Genomic DNA, 19,552 nt, shown 5'->3' on the forward strand with positions numbered 1-19,552 from the left:
TATTGCTGACGGAAGAAAACGTTGAGGGAAAGAAAGGAAGGGTCATGATTTTTTAGGGATAGCAGCAAGGATAGAGAGAGAGGGCAAAAGAGAAAGGAGAAGGGGGAGGGAGAGAGAGAGATAGAGAAGAGACAAGGAGAGAGAGAGAGAAGAGAGACAGGAGAGAGAGAGAGAGAGAGAGAAGAGAAACAGGAAGAGAGAGAGAGAGAGAGAGGGAGATTAGAGATAGACAATTTATGTACGCATACCTGGTGGTTGATGCATCCATTCTGCAAATGCGTCATCGATGAGTTCGTAGTTGAATTCGATCTCCTCGTAGCTAGACGAACACTGGTCATTGACCACGGTCACGCATTTATCAAGTACCTTCTCAGCTACGCCTGCGTGTTAAAGAAATAAATATTGATTTAGCAAGTAGGGAAGCAGCGTTGGGGGATGTCCTTATAAAAATATATTTTCTACAATACGGTGGCAACTACTTTTGAAAAACTCACCCAAGGCAGTTGTAATGGTCTTGCACGTCACGTGTTATAATCACAATAAAACTTATGGTGACGAAAAATTAAAATTAAATTAAAATAATTAAGCACGAAAGACAGGTTCAAAACAACCATTATATGCATGCTTCGACTAGTAAAAGCATACCAGAGGCTTGTCCGACATAGCAACAACTCATCATGAAATCTACATATTGACTATTCAAATAAACTGATACAGGTTAATACAATCACCATTGAAGGCCTTGGGGAAGAAGCAATCATAAACTTTTAGACTATTGTAAACAGCTCTATTTTCTCCGTAATAAAATATAGTAATTTACCAATTAAATATATGATTTTACGCATGCAGTATATATAAAGTATTTACTCCGTAATATATCATTTTACCTGGCATTTTCCTAATGAGTTCTCTCATGGGTGTTGTGAAATCTTCAGTCCTTGCAGAACACAAAACTTTCCACCACTCGTCATGGTTCAAAATCAACATGGCGACCGATCTGTAATAAAATAAAAGTAAAAAATAACGTTTCAATTATGTAAGCTGTCTCTGTAATGGACCAGGTTAATAACATATTCAAATTGTATGCATACTTTTAAAAGAAAGGTTGTTCTTGACGACCAGGTAGCTTGCCCGAGGCTTGTCCAACTTAGCAACAAGTAATGTATGCAGACTGGATTCCAAGCATTGTAGTTCATTCATAAATAACAGGTTAATGGAATAACTCGTCAGCCAAGTCCCCAGGAAAGAAACATCCATAAATTTGAATATGTTCGTAAATCGGTCCATTAAACCGGAGAACTAACCCTATAGAATAAATTTAGTTGTTTAGAGAGATGTATTGCATTTTTGCCCATCAATCTACAACATTCCCTACCAAAGTGTATGAGGTAATTTTCCGGGGTAATTGTCCTCGGGGGTAAGTTAGGTTTAAAGATATTATCGCCTGCATTTCGGATAAGAATAAAGCCATGTTATCAAAGTTTTTTAAGGCAAAAAACAAAATCGTGACCTCCTTGGCGGGGAATCGAACCCCGGTCTTCCGCGTGACAGGCGGAGATACTCACCACTATACTACCAAGGAAGGGTTGATACTATAGAACTTATATTATTCCTTGAACAAAAGATGTAAGTTCTGCAACCTACTAGTATTTTTCTTTTGGATAATGGTCGTTGAAAAATCACAGAAAAGTTAATGGGAAGAATGATTACGTAATCATAGCAATTTCTTAATAGCAGATCTTGTATTTTACCTTTTAAATTGAGGACTATTGCTATCTCGCTACGTAAATAGTGGGAATGTGGATATCATCGTCTGCTTTTCGCATAAGAGCACAGCGAGGTTATCATAGTTTTTTAGTAACAAAAACAAAGTCATGAGCTCCTTGGCGGGGAATCGAACCCCGGTCTTCCGCGTGACAGGCGGAGATACTCACCACTATACTACCAAGGAATAATTGATATTTCTGAACTAATAAAATCCCATGAACAAGGGATATCACATTAAGATGCGAGCAGAGGATTATTTTCCTTTTGAAAAGTGATCGTTGAAAAATCAAACAAAAGATAATGGGAAGCATGATAACGTAATTTATTATCACAATTTCTTCATGATTACAGATCTTTTCTTTTCCTAATTATTTGAGGACTATTCTTATCTAAATACATAAATAATTCAATTAGAATATGGTTAATATCATCTGTTTTTCGGATGAGAACAGAGCGAGGTTATTAGAGGTTTAGAGAGAGAGAGGTTTACCCAAAATAGTCTTCCTATGAAAATCAAATCGGGGAAATGTTGTCCCCACCCCTTCGCTCTATACGCTTTTGACAATACTAAACCCGACTCTGGGTATTAAAGAAGGCTATTGTTTATGTTCAGCCGTGTCCGACCAATCATGAATAACAGAAGGTCTTTTCTTGGTTACATATAATCTTAATCTCGAACGAATTCATAGTTATTTCAGCTCTTCTTAATTGGCAGTGCCATTCCAGCTTCTCCTTGGTAGTATAGTGGTGAGTATCTCCGCCTGTCACGCGGAAGACCGGGGTTCGATTCCCCGCCAAGGAGTTCTTCTTTTGCTTTGTAGTTCCCAAAGAATTTTCATTCCAAAATTAGGTGCGTGATTTACTTTTTTCTTCTTCTTCATTCTTGACATATTTGATATTTGACATTTGTCATTATTTTTCAAATAAAGAATATTGTCACGTTATATTGCACAGGGGGGCAATGCAAAACCACTCAAGGTCAATTCTTAATATAATAATTTATGAGCGTGAAAATATAGAATAGCATACCATTATGATTTAAGAGCAAAACGATCTAGAAATACTTTTCAGAAGGGTTAATGAGTCATCTAAATATTTTGAGTGAAACAAAAGCTAAGATTTCTTGAATAGTCATTTGAGTATAGTACCAACAATTCTTACCAAAGACATGGAACCAGACTCGACTTGCACTTATGCTAACTTCTGGTACCCCCTTTAACAACAAAGTGTACACATAATCTTTTCTTTCAAAATATTTTGTATATAACATACTTTGTAAAACAATGTTTAATTATTTTTTTTAATAAATGTTACGCTTCCTGGGAAAAATGTCAATTATTTGTGGCTTACACCCAGCGAGCAGTATATGGCAGGTTCAAATCCCGCTGGTTCCAAGATTTTTTCTGACTTGGTTTCAATTACAGATCGATCAATTGATCTTATTAACTGGGTGTGAGACACAAATATGTTTAAACAATGTATATATATTATTGATGTATAATGTTATTTATATTGTGTTATATTGTTATATGTTATGTAATCGTGATTGATACATAATGTTTTACTTGTTCTTATTGTTGTTGTTAATAAACTCAAACTCAATTACTCAAACTCAAAATAAAAATCAAACTAAAGAGTGGATCTCTTACTCATGGCCATGCTTTATCGCGTGATCTAAACAGTTCATGCACTCCCAGTCTTTGATTGTGACGTCAGCGTCACGTGAAGAGAGTAGCTTTATGGTCTTGAGTTGGCCGTTGATGGCGGCGAGATGAAGGGGTGTGTTCTATGGATGGAAGATGAGGGTTTACACATTACCAGCGGTGTAAGTCAATGGTAAAATACAGCAATTTGTAACATAAAGGTAGACTGTAGAAATGATTAATCTATGGTAAGTCTATGGTAATTTCTGATTTAAAAAAAAAATCTATATCATATTATTGGCAAATCTTTGCCAATTAGATTATAAATTTACAGAAAATGAATCGGAAATTAATGGTAAACTTATGGTAAATGAGTGATAAATCTATGGTAACTGAATGGTAGATAATTATATGGATCCACTACAAATGTACAACGAATTGGCTTTTACAGATCCACCGTTGATTTACCTTAGATTTACGATTGAACTACCATAAATTTACCACTGATTTCTTTTTTAATTGATTTGCCATTTTGTTCGTTTCATGAATTTACTTTAAATAATGCATATTCCATGCGTATATACGATAAAAGATTTTTTTCTCGTTTGAAATCGTACCTTTTTCTTCTACTTTAATTAGCTTCAAGGTACGAAAACTTATCACTTGTACCCATGATCTTGACATCCTGTCCAAAGCGAACTGAAAGCATAGTGATTCAAATAGAGTTAATTGCATCCTCAATACACGTCCCTGATCATGTCTTTTTATAGCCTAAGTTTTACTATTGTATTTTTTTAAATTAATTCTTTCTTTACCAAACAGTTTTAGCTAAATTAATTAATTAGTTAATTCCTTATTACCCAACATTTTTTACTCATTGTTGCATATGTGTTTTTTTGTAATGTCAGTTGTAAATGTTTATTTTATATGTAACAGGCAAATAATTACCAAAAGTAACAAACTTATACATATGTACCAAAATATCTGTATCCTTATATCGTTAACTGAATAATACAAGGGATAATACTTCTCTGGGATATTTACAGTTTGAATCTAAATATTTTTTACCTAATGAATTTGATGATTATGTTAATTCTTGTGAAGGAAATGGTATGTTTTCTATCGCACATTTTAATTGTAGAAGTTTGAAGAGAAATTTCGAAAATATGAGTAATTTTTTGAAATGTTTTACACATACATTTTCACTCATTGGATTAACAGAAACATGGTTAACCAATACAGATACACCCCTTTTAGAATTGCCAAATTATATTTTTATTACAAACAACCGTCAAAACAAGTGTGGTGGAGGAGTAGGTATTTATCTTAACAATTGTTTAAAATTTAAAAGACGAGAAGACTTAGAGATATTGAATGACTGTGTAGAAACGATTTGTGCTGAAATTTATTGTCATAATAACAATGTTGTTATTATTGTAGTATATAGACCTACAAGTAAACCATTATCAACATTTTTGGAAGGTGTTGAACTAATCATGCATAAAATATTGAATGAGAAGAAAGAATGTTACTTTCTTGGTGATTTTAATGTTGACCTACTTTCTCCAAGTCCATCTGTCAGTACTTTTGTTGATTTATTTACGTCATACTCTTTTTTACCTGTGATATCAAAACCAACCAGAATTACACCTCACTCTGCAACCCTCCTCGACAATATATTTACAAACGAATCTGATAATGTTATTAAGTCAGGTATACTTGTTTCTGATGTCAGCGATCACTTACCAATTTTTTTAATCATTGATTGCAATTTTGTGAATGAAATAATAAGTTATGTAACATTTAAACGTAAGATTGACGATGATTCCATTGTAAAATTTTGTATACTTTTACGTAATCAAAGTTGGGAAGAAGTTTATAAATCAAATGATGCTGATCAAAAATTTAGTTTATTTCTTGATCAATATATTTTACTTTATAATGCATGTTTTCCATTGAAAAAAACTGTGCAAAAAAAAAAAAAAGTGATAAACCATGGTTTAATGCATCTTTGAAGAAAAAATGCAAAAAAAAATATAAATTATATCATAGGTTTATAACTAATCCTACTCCTCATAGGGAAGCTAAATTTAAATGTTATAGAAATGTTGTAAACGATGAAATACGAAAATGTAAACGTGATTATTATAATAATAAATTTAATAGTTGTAGAGGAAATATCCATAAGACCTGGAAAGCTATAAATGATGTTTTGAAGAAATCTAATGGCAAGAAACAATGTCAAACTATATTGTATAATGGTGAATTAACTGATGATAAAAATGTAATTGTTAATGGTTTCAATGAATATTTTGGTACTGTTGGCACTAAAATTGCTGACAACCTGCCGAATTTTAATGTAGATTTTAACAGTTTTTTAAATAATGTAAATTACTCTCAATCAATGTTCTGTGAATCCATAACATTTGCAGAAATTTTAGATATTGTAAAAAAAATTAAGGATAATGCAAGTCCAGGTGACGACGACATTAATACAAAAGTTTTTAAAAAATCTATCTGTTTTATTTTAAAACCATTGTGCAATATTTTTAATCTCTCTCTAGATCAAGGAGTGTTTCCTCATAGACTTAAGATTGCTAAAGTTATCCCAGTTTTTAAAAAGGGGGATCGAGCCCAAGTATCTAATTATAGACCAATTTCGCTTTTATCAATTTTTTCCAAGACTTTCGAAAAACTTGTTTATAAGAGACTTATTTCATATATTGATCAAAATCAGATTTTATACAAAAGACAGTTTGGATTCAGAAAAGGTTATTCGACATATATGGCTCTTGTAGAATTAACTAACAAAATATCTCTAGTATTCGAGGAAAAGAAATTTCTTATTGGTATATTTTTAGATTTATCGAAAGCATTCGACAGCATTAATCACAAAATACTTTTAAACAAAATGGAACGCTATGGTATAAGAGGTACACCCCTAAAATGGTTTCGGAGTTATGTCAGTGATCGTAAACAATATACATTTATAGACAACCACAAATCTGATTTATGTAGTATATCTGTTGGTGTGCCCCAGGGATCCGTTTTGGGGCCCCTATTATTTCTATTGTTCATAAATGATCTTCAATTTGTTAGTGATGTATTATACTCAATTATCTTTGCCGATGACACAAGTCTCTTTATTTCAGGTAATGATGTAGCAGAAGTTAATAATGTATTGAACGTAGAAATGAAAAATGTTACTAAGTGGTTCTCTGCTAATCGATTGGCTGTAAATATTGATAAAACTTGTTACATGATATTCAAACCTAAGAATAAGTTCATTAATGAAGACTCAATACAAATATTTATTGGAGATTGCTTAATACATCAAGTTAAACAAACAAAATTTTTAGGAGTTACAATTGATGATAAAATAACATGGAAATTACATATTGATTACATTTGTTCAAAAATGTCTCAAGCCGTAGGGGTAATGAATAGATTAAGAACTGTTGTTCCAATGAGGATTCTTTTAACCCTGTATTACACAATGATTTTACCTTATTTATCATATTGCAATATTGTATGGGGTAACAGTGCATTGTATCTTAGAAATAGAATTGGAGTACTCCAGAAGCGTGCAATACGTGTTATTTGCAATTCACAACCTCTTGCCCACACAACCCCTTTATTTCAGCAGTTGAGTATTTTAAAAGTGGATCAAATGTGTAGTTTGCAAATTGCAATTTTTATGTACTCCTATTTTAAGAACATTTTACCAGATAGTTTTAATAATTATTTCACTTCAAATTGTACAATTCATAGCCATAGTACCAGAAATTCAAATCACTTAAGATTACCGTTATATAAATATAGTTTCTCTCAAACAACAATTTCTTACACTGGTGTAAAATCCTGGAATTCAATACCAGTAGAGATTAAGAACAGTCCGACACTTTCTAATTTTAAACGTAAATTTAAACTGTATATTTTACATAAAAACAATTCACAAACTTATAGTGGTACAATATAATTTTTTTGTTTGCCTGTTTAATTTGCCAATTTAATTTTGTTTTATCATGTACTTTACGTCGCTATTGTTTGTGGGTTTTTGGTTTGTTTTTGTTTTTTATTTGTTTTTATATATAAAATATCCAAAAAATCTAATATTGTTCTGGGGATTAGCCTCGACAGGCCCCTGGCCTTTGTTGGTCCCCCCACATGTTTTTTATATCTACATGTATTTAGTTGTTCTTAGATTTTGTTCGCTTTTTGTTTATCTTAATATTATTGTTTGTTAATTGTGTATTTTTATACGTCTGAACATGTATGTAAAATTGTTGTTTTTTATGAACCACATGTGGAAATAAAACTTGAACTTGAACTTGAACTTGAACTCATGCAGCCTAACAGGAAGACGATAGACGAAAACAGAAGGTAATAGAAAACGATAGAATAATAAAGATGTGAGAATTCAAAACCTCTCCTGCATGTATTTCAGTCAAGAAGTAAAATTGAAAGTCGGCCCTTCCGTCTGACTGACTTACCCCCTTTCCATCCACCGGGTCAACGATACTCTTCGCTTTCAACAGGACCTCCGCTGTCCGACTCCAGCCGTTCGACGCCGCCAAATGAAGGGGCATCTGTCCATGGGAGTTTCTGTTTCAAAAGAACAAAAAAAAAATAGTATAAATCTCAGTCAAATTTGAATTCATCTAAAAGATGTATACAAATAATTCCTTGTAATTTGAAGGCAGGCAGTTCTGCGTTAGCCTGAAGTGAATGACTTAATGATGCCCTTTGGTAAGGCATTAATCCTCATTACCAGGTCCCCCGGAGAGGACCTAAAGCCGTCGGTCGCCTGGTTGCTTACTTACAAGCATTTATGCTTTCTTAGCAGTCAAGTAAAATAACCACCACCACCACCATATTTTTTTTAAACAATTTTGGAGAATGATGTCCTACAAAATCAACAACAACAACAGACGCTTCTGTATTCATTAATTACAATCCCCCCAATCATGGATTTGTAAGTGAAAATTATTATACTCATATTCTGAAAGAAGACTTTTGAAAAATGGGCTGCGTTGAGGGGGATACATCCAAAGTTCTCGCACAAGCAAAAAAAAACAAACTTTGAGGAAGAAAGGGCAGTTTTCCGGAGCTTATATTCCGGGAGAGGGGGCAGTGGTCCTAGAATAATCTTTGCTGATTTCACTTTTACCTCGCCTGTACGTTTCCTTTGGCCTTCACCAGCTCCTGAACGGTCATGTCGAAGCCCGATGCAGCGGCTAGGTGTAAGGGTGTGTTGTTCAGTTCATCCTTACGATTAATCGTTTCTTTCTTCCATCGAATCAGCTCAGATACAATCCTGAAAATATGTGAAATTAAAAAAAAGAAATGAAGAAGGGATACTGTTATGATCATGCTTATACTATAATGTCACCCCCTCTTTCCAATCTATTCCATTTATTTACTATATTAATCTATACTATCAAATACATTGTACCGAATTTTGACAGAAAAAAATACAAAAGAAATATAGCCTACTCAGTTTTATTTTGGTATGTTTAATGCATGTCACAAATCAAGTAAAGTGTGCGCTTTATTGAACGACTTATATACTCTATTGCCTTTATTGAAATACTAATTTTTTTGCTGACTTTATATTATTTCACACATATAAACTCTGTAATTTTAAAAGAACATAAAAGGGAAGAAAGCAGCAAGAAAAAAAATGACACCATAATTATAATGAAAAGGAAAAAAATACATCTATAAAGGGGTCGGGGCACGCGGGGTAATGGACACAAATAGTGTTAAAAGGGGGAAATATAAATTGTCGACGAGTTTCGATAATGATACTCCATTTTATTTTCAATTGAGAATAGTCTGATTTTTTTTAAAAGTTATGCCTCAGTAAAATGATTATAAAGAAACATCTTCTCCTTGGTAGTATAGTGGTGAGTATCTCCGCCTGTCACGCGGAAGACCGGGGTTCGATTCCCCGCCAAGGAGATCATTTTTATTTTTTATTTACGACCAGAACTTATTTTGTTTAGAACATGTGAAACTTGAAACATCGATTCTATATTTCGGTGATGAAATTTGTATTTCATCATTGGAGTGTTTACAATTGCATAAGGACTTCATTACTGTACTTAATTAAAACAGGAGAAGATCAAACTCGTTTTCTTTATAGGATGCAGTATACGCTTATAGTTAAAAGAGACCTAACATTATGACTGGGCCTTTTGAAGTCAATTTGGAATGATTTTCTTTTTGAAATTCCTATCATCCGACTTCTACAAAGCAGACGGATGCCTTTAAAGAAACTTCAATATTAAATTTTATCCATTTGGAGTTTGTAGTTATATTGTACAATCTGTATTCGTATTATATTCATGCCGGTAGACTAAAATACATTATTTTTAAAAGTTTCGCAAAGCTTGGAGCCAATTATCCTAGAATATTGAATGTATGCTACCATGTGATTCGGATAATTGTCAATATTCGGATGATCTTTAGGCTGCAAAGTGCATGGTGCTCTTTTGAAATTTTAAATATCTTCATTCTGTCACCAAAAATTAGTTTACTCACAAAATGTAGACACTGAACAGTTAGTATTCAGGTAATAATTAACTCCGCCCACCGGCGAAATTGTGCCCTCACTCACGCCTATACAGTATATTCCAATCTTACCCTGTACAACCATTGGTAGCGGCTGGTAAAATAAGTTTAGCAATCTCATCATCAGTTACGATGACATGCACGCCGGATCGATGAGCTAAAAGAAGCTGGAGAAGTGAAAAGGGGGGAGAAAAATAAAGGAAATTATGCCATTATATAATGATTGTTTTGTAATAACTGAATCTGTTGATATACAACATCATGAATCAGATTCATAACATGATAAAAACAAACTGTCGTCGGTTGGATATTACCTTAACGTTTAGTAGGCAAGCTTTCGTCCACTCCAGACCTGTAGACTTTCTCAAGCCAAGTGATTACTCACACAGTTTCTTGCTGTCTGCTGCCTTGAGATCACTGGAGCGAAGATAAGTGACCATCAATATCAGTATCTTCTCATTCTTTCATCAGGTGTAACTTTACCCTCTTTTGTTTACAGGCACCCTTTCCTCTTTTTCACAATCTCCTTTATCCTCTAATCAATGCAGGGGCAGCATTATGGAGGTGGGGTGCATTTCATATACCACCATGAGAGGGGGTAAGGGTGGGGAGCGGGTGCACATGCTCCCAGGCAAAACCTAAAACTTTTGACATACCTTAAAGAATAAAATCATTCCAGATATGTTCTCTCACCTTGAGAACATCGGGTTTATTCTCCTTGACGGTCCAATGAAAGAGCTCCAGCTCACCGAGGTTCCCCGTCTCGGCTCCCTCCTCCAGGAGGACCCTGAGCGTGTCGATGTTACCCCCGTCAGCTGCCGTAAGGAGCGGGGTGAAATGGAGCTCGTCCCGTACAGAAGTATCGGCTCCTCTATTAATGACCAAAAACAAAATTGAATTTGAACGAGAGACAAAGAAAGAGAATGTTGATATAAGATGAGTATTGGCATAAAGGCAAAGTGACTGACTCATACCGTTAAGTAGCTCAAGTTTCAATTTACAATGTGAGTGTAACTGCCCCTACTGTCAAATACCTCATTTTGAAAAGTCGCGATGTTTCGCGCAGCCGTTTACACTTGTGCGGAAACATCACCGACTGAAAAGCTCAGTGATGTTTTGGCGTGTTTCAGTTGGTAATGCGCATGCGCGGCACTCCGATGCAAATACTTTCCTCTTTCTATCTTTCCTTGTTATTCTTTGTTTTTCCTTCTATCACCTTCTCTTATGTTATTCTTTATCACTTCCTTCTATCACTTTCTCTTTCTGTGTTTCCTTATGTTATTCTTTATTTCTTCCTTTTATCACCTTCTCTTATGTTATTCTTTGTTTTTTAATCATTCTATCACTTTCTCTTTCTGTCTTTCCTTATGTTATTCTTTGTTTCTTCCTTCTATCACCTTCTCTTATGTAATTCTTTGTTTTTTATCATTCTATCACTCCCTCTTTCTGTGTTTCCTTATGTTATTCTTTGTTTCTTCCTTCTATCACCTTCTCTTATGTAATTCTTTGTTTTTTATCATTCTATCACTCCCTCTTTCTGTGTTTCCTTATGTTATTCTTTGTTTCTTCCTTCTATCACCTTCTCTTATGTTATTCTTTGTTTTTTTATCATTCTATCAATCCCTCTTTCTGTGTTTCCTTATATTATTCTTTGTTTCTTCCTTCAATCACCTTCTCTTATGTTATTCTTTGTTTTTTTATCATTCTATCAATCCCTCTTTCTGTGTTTCCTTATGTTATTCTTTGTTTCTTCCTTCAATCACCTTCTCTTATGTTATTCTTTGTTTTTTTATCATTCTATCAATCCCTCTTTCTGTGTTTCCTTATGTTATTCTTTGTTTCTTCCTTCAATCACCTTCTCTTATGTCATTCTTTGTTTTTTTATCATTCTATCAATCCCTCTTTCTGTGTTTCCTTATGTTATTCTTTGTTTCTTCCTTCTATATCCTTGTCTTATGTTATTCTTTGTTTCTTCCTTATATCACTTTCTCTTTCTGTCTTCCTTTTATCACTTTCCTTATGTTATTCTTTATTTCTTCCTTCTATCGCTTTCTCTTTCTGTCTTTCCTTATGTTATTCTTTATTTCGTCCTTCTATCACTTTCTCTTTCTGTCTTTCCTTATGTTATTCTTTGTTTCTTCCTTCTATCACTTTCTCTCTGTCTTTCCTTATGTTATTCTTTATTTCTTCCTTCTATCACTTTCTCTTTCTGTCTTTCCTTATGTTATTCTTTGTTTCTTCCTTCTATTACTTTCTCTTTCTGTCTATCCTTATGTTATTCTTTGTATTAATCGTTCTATCATTGTCTTCAAAAGGACGACATCTAGCCCCGCTCCTCAAGTCACTTTACCTAACATCGCGATGTTACAACTGCGAGCGTTTATACTTGCCAAACACGCCAAAACACGCCAAAACACGCCAAAAGATCACACTTCGTTTTGGAATGTTTGGGGCTTGGCGTTTCTGCCGGTAAAGCGTAGTTGCCCTTGGTAACATCGCGGCCAGGCTCCGGTTTGGCATTTTTTGGCGTGTTTGGAAGACAGTGTAAATGCCCTCAGAAATGTATTAAAGGTACTATGCCCCTTTTGCAGCCAACCTCAAATTCTGTAGAACTTTGCAGGAATTATGAATATGTCATGTATGTCCTATCTGTGAAATTTAAACGTTAGCAGTGTCCTCATATTCAAATTATGCAAGGAAACCCGTTTACTTGCAAGACTTCACTGTCAGACACTATTGAGTGACTGACTGGCTTTTTTCTTCTTTGGTAATAACATACATGAAAAGAGTTGTAAAGGGTACATGAGCATTTGTCTACATCAATAACCCACTTCTTGTGATGGCCAAGATTAAACTGATTGAATCTTTGCGCAGCATAAAACGTATGAACATACGGTACAATTGTCTGAAATCAAGACTATTACTTTTGGGCTCTATAGCCCTAAAGTCGATTTGACAACTAATAGTCGTTATTTTCCCACTTGAAGACATTTTCAAGCCCCATCTATTTTAGGGAAGTTTTAAATTAGTATTATCTTTCAAATGCAGTTGGAATTTAATTTTTGATTTCTTTGCCTGCAAATGGGACATATAGTACCTTTAAGAGGTTAGCGGAAAGCTAATATTCGTTGGGCAATGCCGTTAGACCCCCTGGTAAAATGTTGCCCATATGGTGACATGGGGGAGGGGGGGATTAAGTTTTATCCCTACCTCCTTACTCCTAAACCAAAGTGTACATCATGTTCAAGTTCAAAACATACATACATAAATGATATTACATATACATCCACATAATCAGGATTAAAAATAACTAACAAACGGGACTAATTTTATGTCTTACATTTTACAACAAAAAAAAAATCAAATATTCACTCACTTTTCAAGCAAGTACTTGACCACCTCCGAGTGATCGTTTGCGCATGCGTGATGAAGGGGGGTAGACATGTCCCAGTTGACGCTCTCTACCGTGGCGCCCCTCTCCACCAGGAGCTTGGTGATGTGGAGGTGCCCCCCTGCGCACGCCGTGTGGAGGGGCGTATCCAGGTTGGACCCCTCTAAATTCAACAGGTCTAGCTGGCTCTCCTTATCTGATCCTATTTGTGACAGGAATTAAAAGAAAAAAATGTTCGAAAATATTCTTTATAATATTTTCTTAGTTTAAAAAAATAAAATGTTGCTGATGCATTTCGCATTCTGCATGCTATCGTCCTTTGAAGTAGGATAAAAAGAAGGATTAAAAGAAATACAAATTAGAGAGGCATCAAAGTCTTTTAATAAAAAAAAACGAATAAATACTTCTTTTGTCATCGCAAGGATCGCAAGTTTTGATAAGAAAAAAAAAATTAGAAATGCAAAAAACAGAATATGGCGATAGGAACAGCGATTTTCTCTCTATTTCTCTCTCAAATGCGAATTTTCTCTCTAAAACATTATTTTACATAGAAATATGCGAAACACATCCTATAATAAACTACAAATCACAGGGCTTATACTGCAAGTTTTTCTTTCTTCTTTTTCTCTCACCCCCGCCTCACTCTCTCTCTCTCTCTCTCTCTCTCTCTTTAATAGGGAGGGGATGTGTCGGTATCGATGGGATTTGGAGGGGCGCCGGTAGCTATTAAAAAAAAAATGAGGATGATTTATTTTCCCCTTACTACGTATGATTATTTACATTACTGCATGGCATTCATATGACGTCATGCACGATGATTCATTGTGGATATTATGACGTCAGCCAGCGATAATCAATCGGCGACTTTGACCCCTGGACGAAACTCACAACAAAACGCTTAGTTAAAGTCAGTTCCTCCTTGGTAGTATAGTGGTGAGTATCTCCGCCTGTCACGCGGAAGACCGGGGTTCGATTCCCCGCCAAGGAGCTCTTGATTTTGTTTTTTTCTTCTTTTGCTAAAAAACTTTGATAATCTCGCTCTCTTTTTATCCGAAAAACATATACTAATATCCATATTCCAATTGACGTAGCGAGGTAGTGGAAGCCCTCAAGAGATTTTTTCTTTCTTTTTTCACACAAAACCAGATGTTACTCCACCGAGTTAATGCAATTTTGTTTCTTATTCGTCTGCGTGGATTTGTTCGTTTCTATTCTGATTACAATGCAATATTTAAAAGTCCTTCTATTTCCTTATTACAAATTGCTATGTCTGATTCTTTAAACATGTCGAAATTTCAAAACATTTATGTCTCTTTGTGTACCATATTTATTTTGATGTAAAAATATTTTACAAAATAATGCACTACCTTTATTTCAACAACTCATTGATCACACCTGGTTTCTGCAATTGAAACAGTTGAATACAGTACTTAGGAGAGAGAGAGAGAGAGAGAGAGAGAGAGAGAGAGGATAGGGGTAGAGCCATAGGTGGGCCATAGGTTTATATTTTGGCAATACCTACACAATCAGGTTCACACTTAATAAATCCGAACTACTGCAGGCACCCCCCCCCCTTCCCATGTTATGGCGACGAAAAAAAATAACCAAAAGAGAAAGATAGAGAGAGAGAGAGGGGGGGAGAGAGGGAGAGAGAGAGAGAAAGGAGCATGAAAGTTTATGGTCTCCTTCTATATCAGTTCAATCAATAATTGTAAAATCACGACGACACCCAATCACACATCAGAATCAACTAATTAACAATTTTTCGATTCCCTTATTATATCTCCAAAATCATGTTCGGGTTACATAATACGTCACTGTAACATGCACATCTTTACAGAGAAGGTTAAGTTTTGGGAAGAGGTGAAAAATAAATTTTGAGCGTTATCGTTTTATTATGCAAGTGTGGAAGAACATCAGATTAAAAAAGTTCCCTGAAAAGCATGACTCTTTAAATGCCTTAATATTCTAAATATGGCATGTAACATCATACAAATCGGGGCGGATTTTTATGCCACATGTTCGTTAACATCTTTCTGTGTACTGTGATTGTAACTCTACTAAGACAGGCCAAATCTCTTATCATTCTGATGATTCCCGAACCTTGCAGTACACGCCAATACGTATATGCTAGATGATCAACCTTTTCTGATCGATTCCACAACGTTTCTTTCACAATGCAATCGCATGACCAGAACTCAACTTTATTTTTAAAGAGGATATGGACAATACTATGCAAATTATAGGTTGTTTTTTTTCTCGAAAATCTTTGCGTCCGTGTTTTTCAGGGAGAGCTGGATACGAACAGTCACAAACTCACCGTAATTGAGTACGAGGTCGACAATCTCGCAAAAGCCGCCCTCGACCACGAGATGGAGTGGGGTGTAGTTCTGGGAATCACATGATGTCAACATCTGAAAAAAGGAGAAAAGATCGTTAATTGCAAGATCTGTAATTATAAAGAAATTACGATAGTTACATAATCTACTTTTGATTACCTTTTGAATACATATTCAACGATCGGTTTTCAAAATAAAATAACGCCACACTTAGTCGAAAATCTGATATCTTTTATTCATGGGATCATATTGTTCTATATTATTATCAACTATTCCTTGGTAGTATAGTGGTGAGTATCTCCGCCTGTCACGCGGAAGACCGGGGTTCGATTCCCCGCCAAGGAGTCTCTGTTTTTTTTTCTTCTATTATTCTTAAAATCCTCTGATTACCCCGCCCTGCTCTTAGAAAAAAAACAACGATAATATCCATATTCAAGTTGAATTATTTACGTAGCGAGGTAGAAATAGTCCTCGATTGATAAGGTAAAAGTCAAGATCTGTTTTTATAAAGATTACGAAAATTTCGTACTTGTACCTCCAATAACTTTTCTTCGATTTTTTAACGAAAATTTTCCGAAAGGAAAATACTACTACGCTAGCGAGGTAGAAACAGACTTCAATTGACAAGGTAAAAGACAAGATCTGTTATTAACAAGACATTACGACAATTACACGTTCACGCTTTCCATTATCTTTTTAAATTGACTTTTCAACGATCCATTTGCAACAGGAAAATAATGCCTTGCTCTCTTCCAAATTTGATGTCCCTTATTGATGGGATCATAATTTTAATCCTTAAACATCAATTATTCCTTGGTAGTATAGTGGTGAGTATCTCCGCCTGTCACGCGGAAGACCGGGGTTCGATTCCCCGCCAAGGAGGTCACGATTTTGTTTCTTGTTACTAAAAAAACCTTTAACCCTTGTAAGGCCGGGGGGGGGGGGGGGGCATTATGGCCCCCCCCCCCCCTCCATGATTTTTCTAATTGCTCGAAAACGCATATGGATGGCGGCCCGCCACTCGCTGAATTTTTTCTTTCGAGTCTTGCGCAACTTTTAAAAGAATTTTTTTGAAAATCCGACCTACGGTTACAAGGTCACGTGACCTTTTGTCTTTGCATGTCAGCCCGAAAATCGCTCATTTTCGTGATTTGTGTACAAAACATAAGGAAAAGTCATTTTTCCTAAAAACATATCAAACATGGGTTATTGGGTCTTGTTTAAAGTTTAGGTGGTTGTTTTGGGTGTCAAAATAGTTGAATTGTAGTAAGAAATGAAATAAAACAACAAAAACAATGAAATACATAAGTTAAAAAAACAATGAAATACATAAGAAATTATCAAAACAAGGGATAACATAAGGAATAAGCTGGCTCTTCCGAATTTTGTTGTTGTATTATTATTCAGAATGGTCTAATGAATATATGTAGTGAAAAAGAATGCCTAATTATGAATGATATATGATTTATGGGTAAAAATGTGAGTTTTATCACTTTATTTGCATAAATTACCATAAATATGCTAATGAGTGAATTTTTCAAAAAATTGAAATTATCATATTATTCTATACACTTCACTTGACATGCGTGCAAATTTTCGCGGCGAACGGCCGCTTCGCGGCCGAGATCTTAAGGGGGGCCATAATGGCTCCCCCCGGCCATACTAAGACCTCAAATAGCGCGGCCTTATTAGGGTTAAATCTGGTTTTGGTTTTATGCGAAAAGCAGACGATGATATTCATATTCGAATCGAATTATTTTCGTAGCGAGTTAGAAACAGACTTCAATTGATAAGGTAAAAGACAAGATCTGTTATTAACAAGAAATGACGATAATTACACATTCACGCTTTCCATTATCTTTTTTAATTGACTTTTCAACGATCCATTTGCAACAAGAAAATAATGCCTTGCTCGCTTCCAAATTTGATATCCCTTATTGATGGGATCATAATTTTAATCCTTAAACATCAATTATTCCTTGGTAGTATAGTGGTGAGTATCTCCGCCTGTCACGCGGAAGACCGGGGTTCGATTCCCCGCCAAGGAGGTCACGTTTTTGTTTTTTGTTACTAAAAAGAACCTTTAAATCTGGTTTTGGTTTTATGCGAAAAGTAGACGATGATATTCATATTCGAATCGAATTATTTTCGTAGCGAGGTAGAAACAGACTTCAATTGATAAGGTAAAAGAAAAGATCTGTTATTAACAAGAAATGACGATAATTACACATTCACGCTTTCCATTATCTTTTTTAATTGACTTTTCAACGATCCATTTGCAACAGGAAAATAATGCCTTGCTCGCTTCCAAATTTGATATCCCTTATTGATGGGATCATAATTTTAATCCTGAAACATCAACTATTCCTTGGTAGTATAGTGGTGAGTATCTCCGCCTGTCACGCGGAAGACCGGGGTTCGATTCCCCGCCAAGGAGTCTCTGTTTTTTTTTCTATTATTCTTAAAATCCTCTGATTACCCCGCCCTGCTCTTAGAAGAAAAAAAAACGATAATATCCATATTCAAGTTGAATTATTTACGTAGCGAGGTAGAAATAGTCCTCGATTGATAAGGTAAAAGTCAAAATCTGTTTTTATAAAGATTACGAAAATTTCGTACTTGTGCCTCGAAAAACTTTTTTCGATTTTTTAACGAAAATTTTCCGAAAGGAAAATACTACTACGCTAGCGAGGTAGAAACAGACTTCAATTGATAAGGTAAAAGACAAGATCTGTTACTAACAAGAAATTACGACAATTACACATTCACGCTTCCCATTATCTTTTTGATTGACTTTTCAACGATCCTTTTGCAACAGGAAAATAATGCCTTGCTCGCTTCCAAATTTGATATCCCTTATTGATGGGATCATAATTTTAATCCTGAAACATCAACTATTCCTTGGTAGTATAGTGGTGAGTATCTCCGCCTGTCACGCGGAAGACCGGGGTTCGATTCCCCGCCAAGGAGGTCACGATTTTTTTTTATTTTTTGCCTCGTAAAAGCCTTTAAACCAAGCACTGCATGCTCTTATACAAAAACGGACAATGCTATCCGTTTTTACATTGAATTATTAATGTAGCGAAATAGGAATAGTCCTCAATTAATAAGGAAAAGACAAGATCTCTGATTACAAAGAAATAATGTATTAAAACATGCTTCCCATATCTTCTGTTTGATTTTTCAACGATCTTTTTTTTAGAAGGAAGATAATGTTCTGCTCGCATCCAAACTTGATATCCCTTGAATATTATATCATATTTCTTTGGTGTTTTCACCAATCCTTGGTAGTATAGTGGTGAGTATCTCCGTCTGTCACGCGGAAGACCGGGGTTCGATTCCCCGCCAAGGAGTCTCTGTTTTTGTTTTCTATTATTCTGAAGATTCTCTGATTACCCCGCCCTGCTCTTAGAAAAAAAAAAAAAGATAATATCCATATTCAAGTTGAATTATTTACGTAGCGAGGTAGAAATAGTCATCGATTGATTAGGTAAAACACAAGATCTGCTTTTTTAAAGAAATTACGAAAACTTCGGACTTGTGCCTCCAATAACTTTTTTTCGATTTTTTAACGAAAATTTTCCAAAAGAAAAATACGACTACGCTAGGTTGCAGATCTTATATCTTTTTTCAAGAAATAATATTAATTTTGTATTATCAATTCTTCCTTGGTAGTATAGTGGTGAGTATCTCCGCCTGTCACGCGGAAGACCGGGGTTCGATTCCCCGCCAAGGAGGTCACGATTTTTTTTTTTTTTTTTTTTTTTAACCTCAAAAAGCCTTTAAACCCAGCACTGCATGCTCTTATACAAAAACGGACAATGCTATCCGTTTTT

At 35.0% G+C, this 19,552-nt stretch overlaps 1 protein-coding gene and 12 non-coding genes across 14 annotated transcripts in view; 10 read left to right on the plus strand and 3 right to left on the minus strand.

The window, feature by feature from the left end:
• Positions 1-19,552, minus strand: part of LOC575287 (transient receptor potential cation channel subfamily A member 1 homolog) — a 53,692-nt gene that overhangs the window by 8,567 nt on the left and 25,573 nt on the right. For both annotated transcript variants that reach the window (XM_030995486.1, XM_030995487.1), the window contains exons 6-14: positions 15,698-15,791; positions 13,363-13,579; positions 10,680-10,857; positions 10,059-10,153; positions 8,581-8,727; positions 7,904-8,015; positions 3,417-3,553; positions 888-997; positions 249-380 (exon numbers count right to left, since the gene is read on the minus strand). In XM_030995486.1, the coding sequence (XP_030851346.1) occupies positions 249-380; positions 888-997; positions 3,417-3,553; positions 7,904-8,015; positions 8,581-8,727; positions 10,059-10,153; positions 10,680-10,857; positions 13,363-13,579; positions 15,698-15,791 (1,222 nt within the window). The remainder of the gene's footprint in view (positions 1-248; positions 381-887; positions 998-3,416; positions 3,554-7,903; positions 8,016-8,580; positions 8,728-10,058; positions 10,154-10,679; positions 10,858-13,362; positions 13,580-15,697; positions 15,792-19,552) is intronic.
• TRNAD-GUC lies at positions 1,511-1,582 on the minus strand. The gene has a single exon. It is a non-coding gene; the product is annotated as a tRNA-Asp (tRNA).
• TRNAD-GUC lies at positions 1,880-1,951 on the minus strand. Its single transcript has one exon. It is a non-coding gene; the product is annotated as a tRNA-Asp (tRNA).
• Positions 2,498-2,569, plus strand: TRNAD-GUC. Its single transcript has one exon. It is a non-coding gene; the product is annotated as a tRNA-Asp (tRNA).
• Positions 9,303-9,374, plus strand: TRNAD-GUC. Its single transcript has one exon. It is a non-coding gene; the product is annotated as a tRNA-Asp (tRNA).
• Positions 14,294-14,365, plus strand: TRNAD-GUC. Its single transcript has one exon. It is a non-coding gene; the product is annotated as a tRNA-Asp (tRNA).
• TRNAD-GUC lies at positions 15,990-16,061 on the plus strand. Its single transcript has one exon. It is a non-coding gene; the product is annotated as a tRNA-Asp (tRNA).
• Positions 16,527-16,598, plus strand: TRNAD-GUC. The gene has a single exon. It is a non-coding gene; the product is annotated as a tRNA-Asp (tRNA).
• Positions 17,693-17,764, plus strand: TRNAD-GUC. The gene has a single exon. It is a non-coding gene; the product is annotated as a tRNA-Asp (tRNA).
• Positions 18,082-18,153, plus strand: TRNAD-GUC. Its single transcript has one exon. It is a non-coding gene; the product is annotated as a tRNA-Asp (tRNA).
• Positions 18,615-18,686, plus strand: TRNAD-GUC. The gene has a single exon. It is a non-coding gene; the product is annotated as a tRNA-Asp (tRNA).
• Positions 18,998-19,069, plus strand: TRNAD-GUC. Its single transcript has one exon. It is a non-coding gene; the product is annotated as a tRNA-Asp (tRNA).
• On the plus strand, positions 19,382-19,453 carry TRNAD-GUC. Its single transcript has one exon. It is a non-coding gene; the product is annotated as a tRNA-Asp (tRNA).

Source organism: Strongylocentrotus purpuratus, unplaced genomic scaffold (assembly GCF_000002235.5).
Source record: "Strongylocentrotus purpuratus isolate Spur 01 unplaced genomic scaffold, Spur_5.0 spur5_scaffold_21, whole genome shotgun sequence".
Classification (NCBI taxonomy): domain Eukaryota; kingdom Metazoa; phylum Echinodermata; class Echinoidea; order Camarodonta; family Strongylocentrotidae; genus Strongylocentrotus; species Strongylocentrotus purpuratus.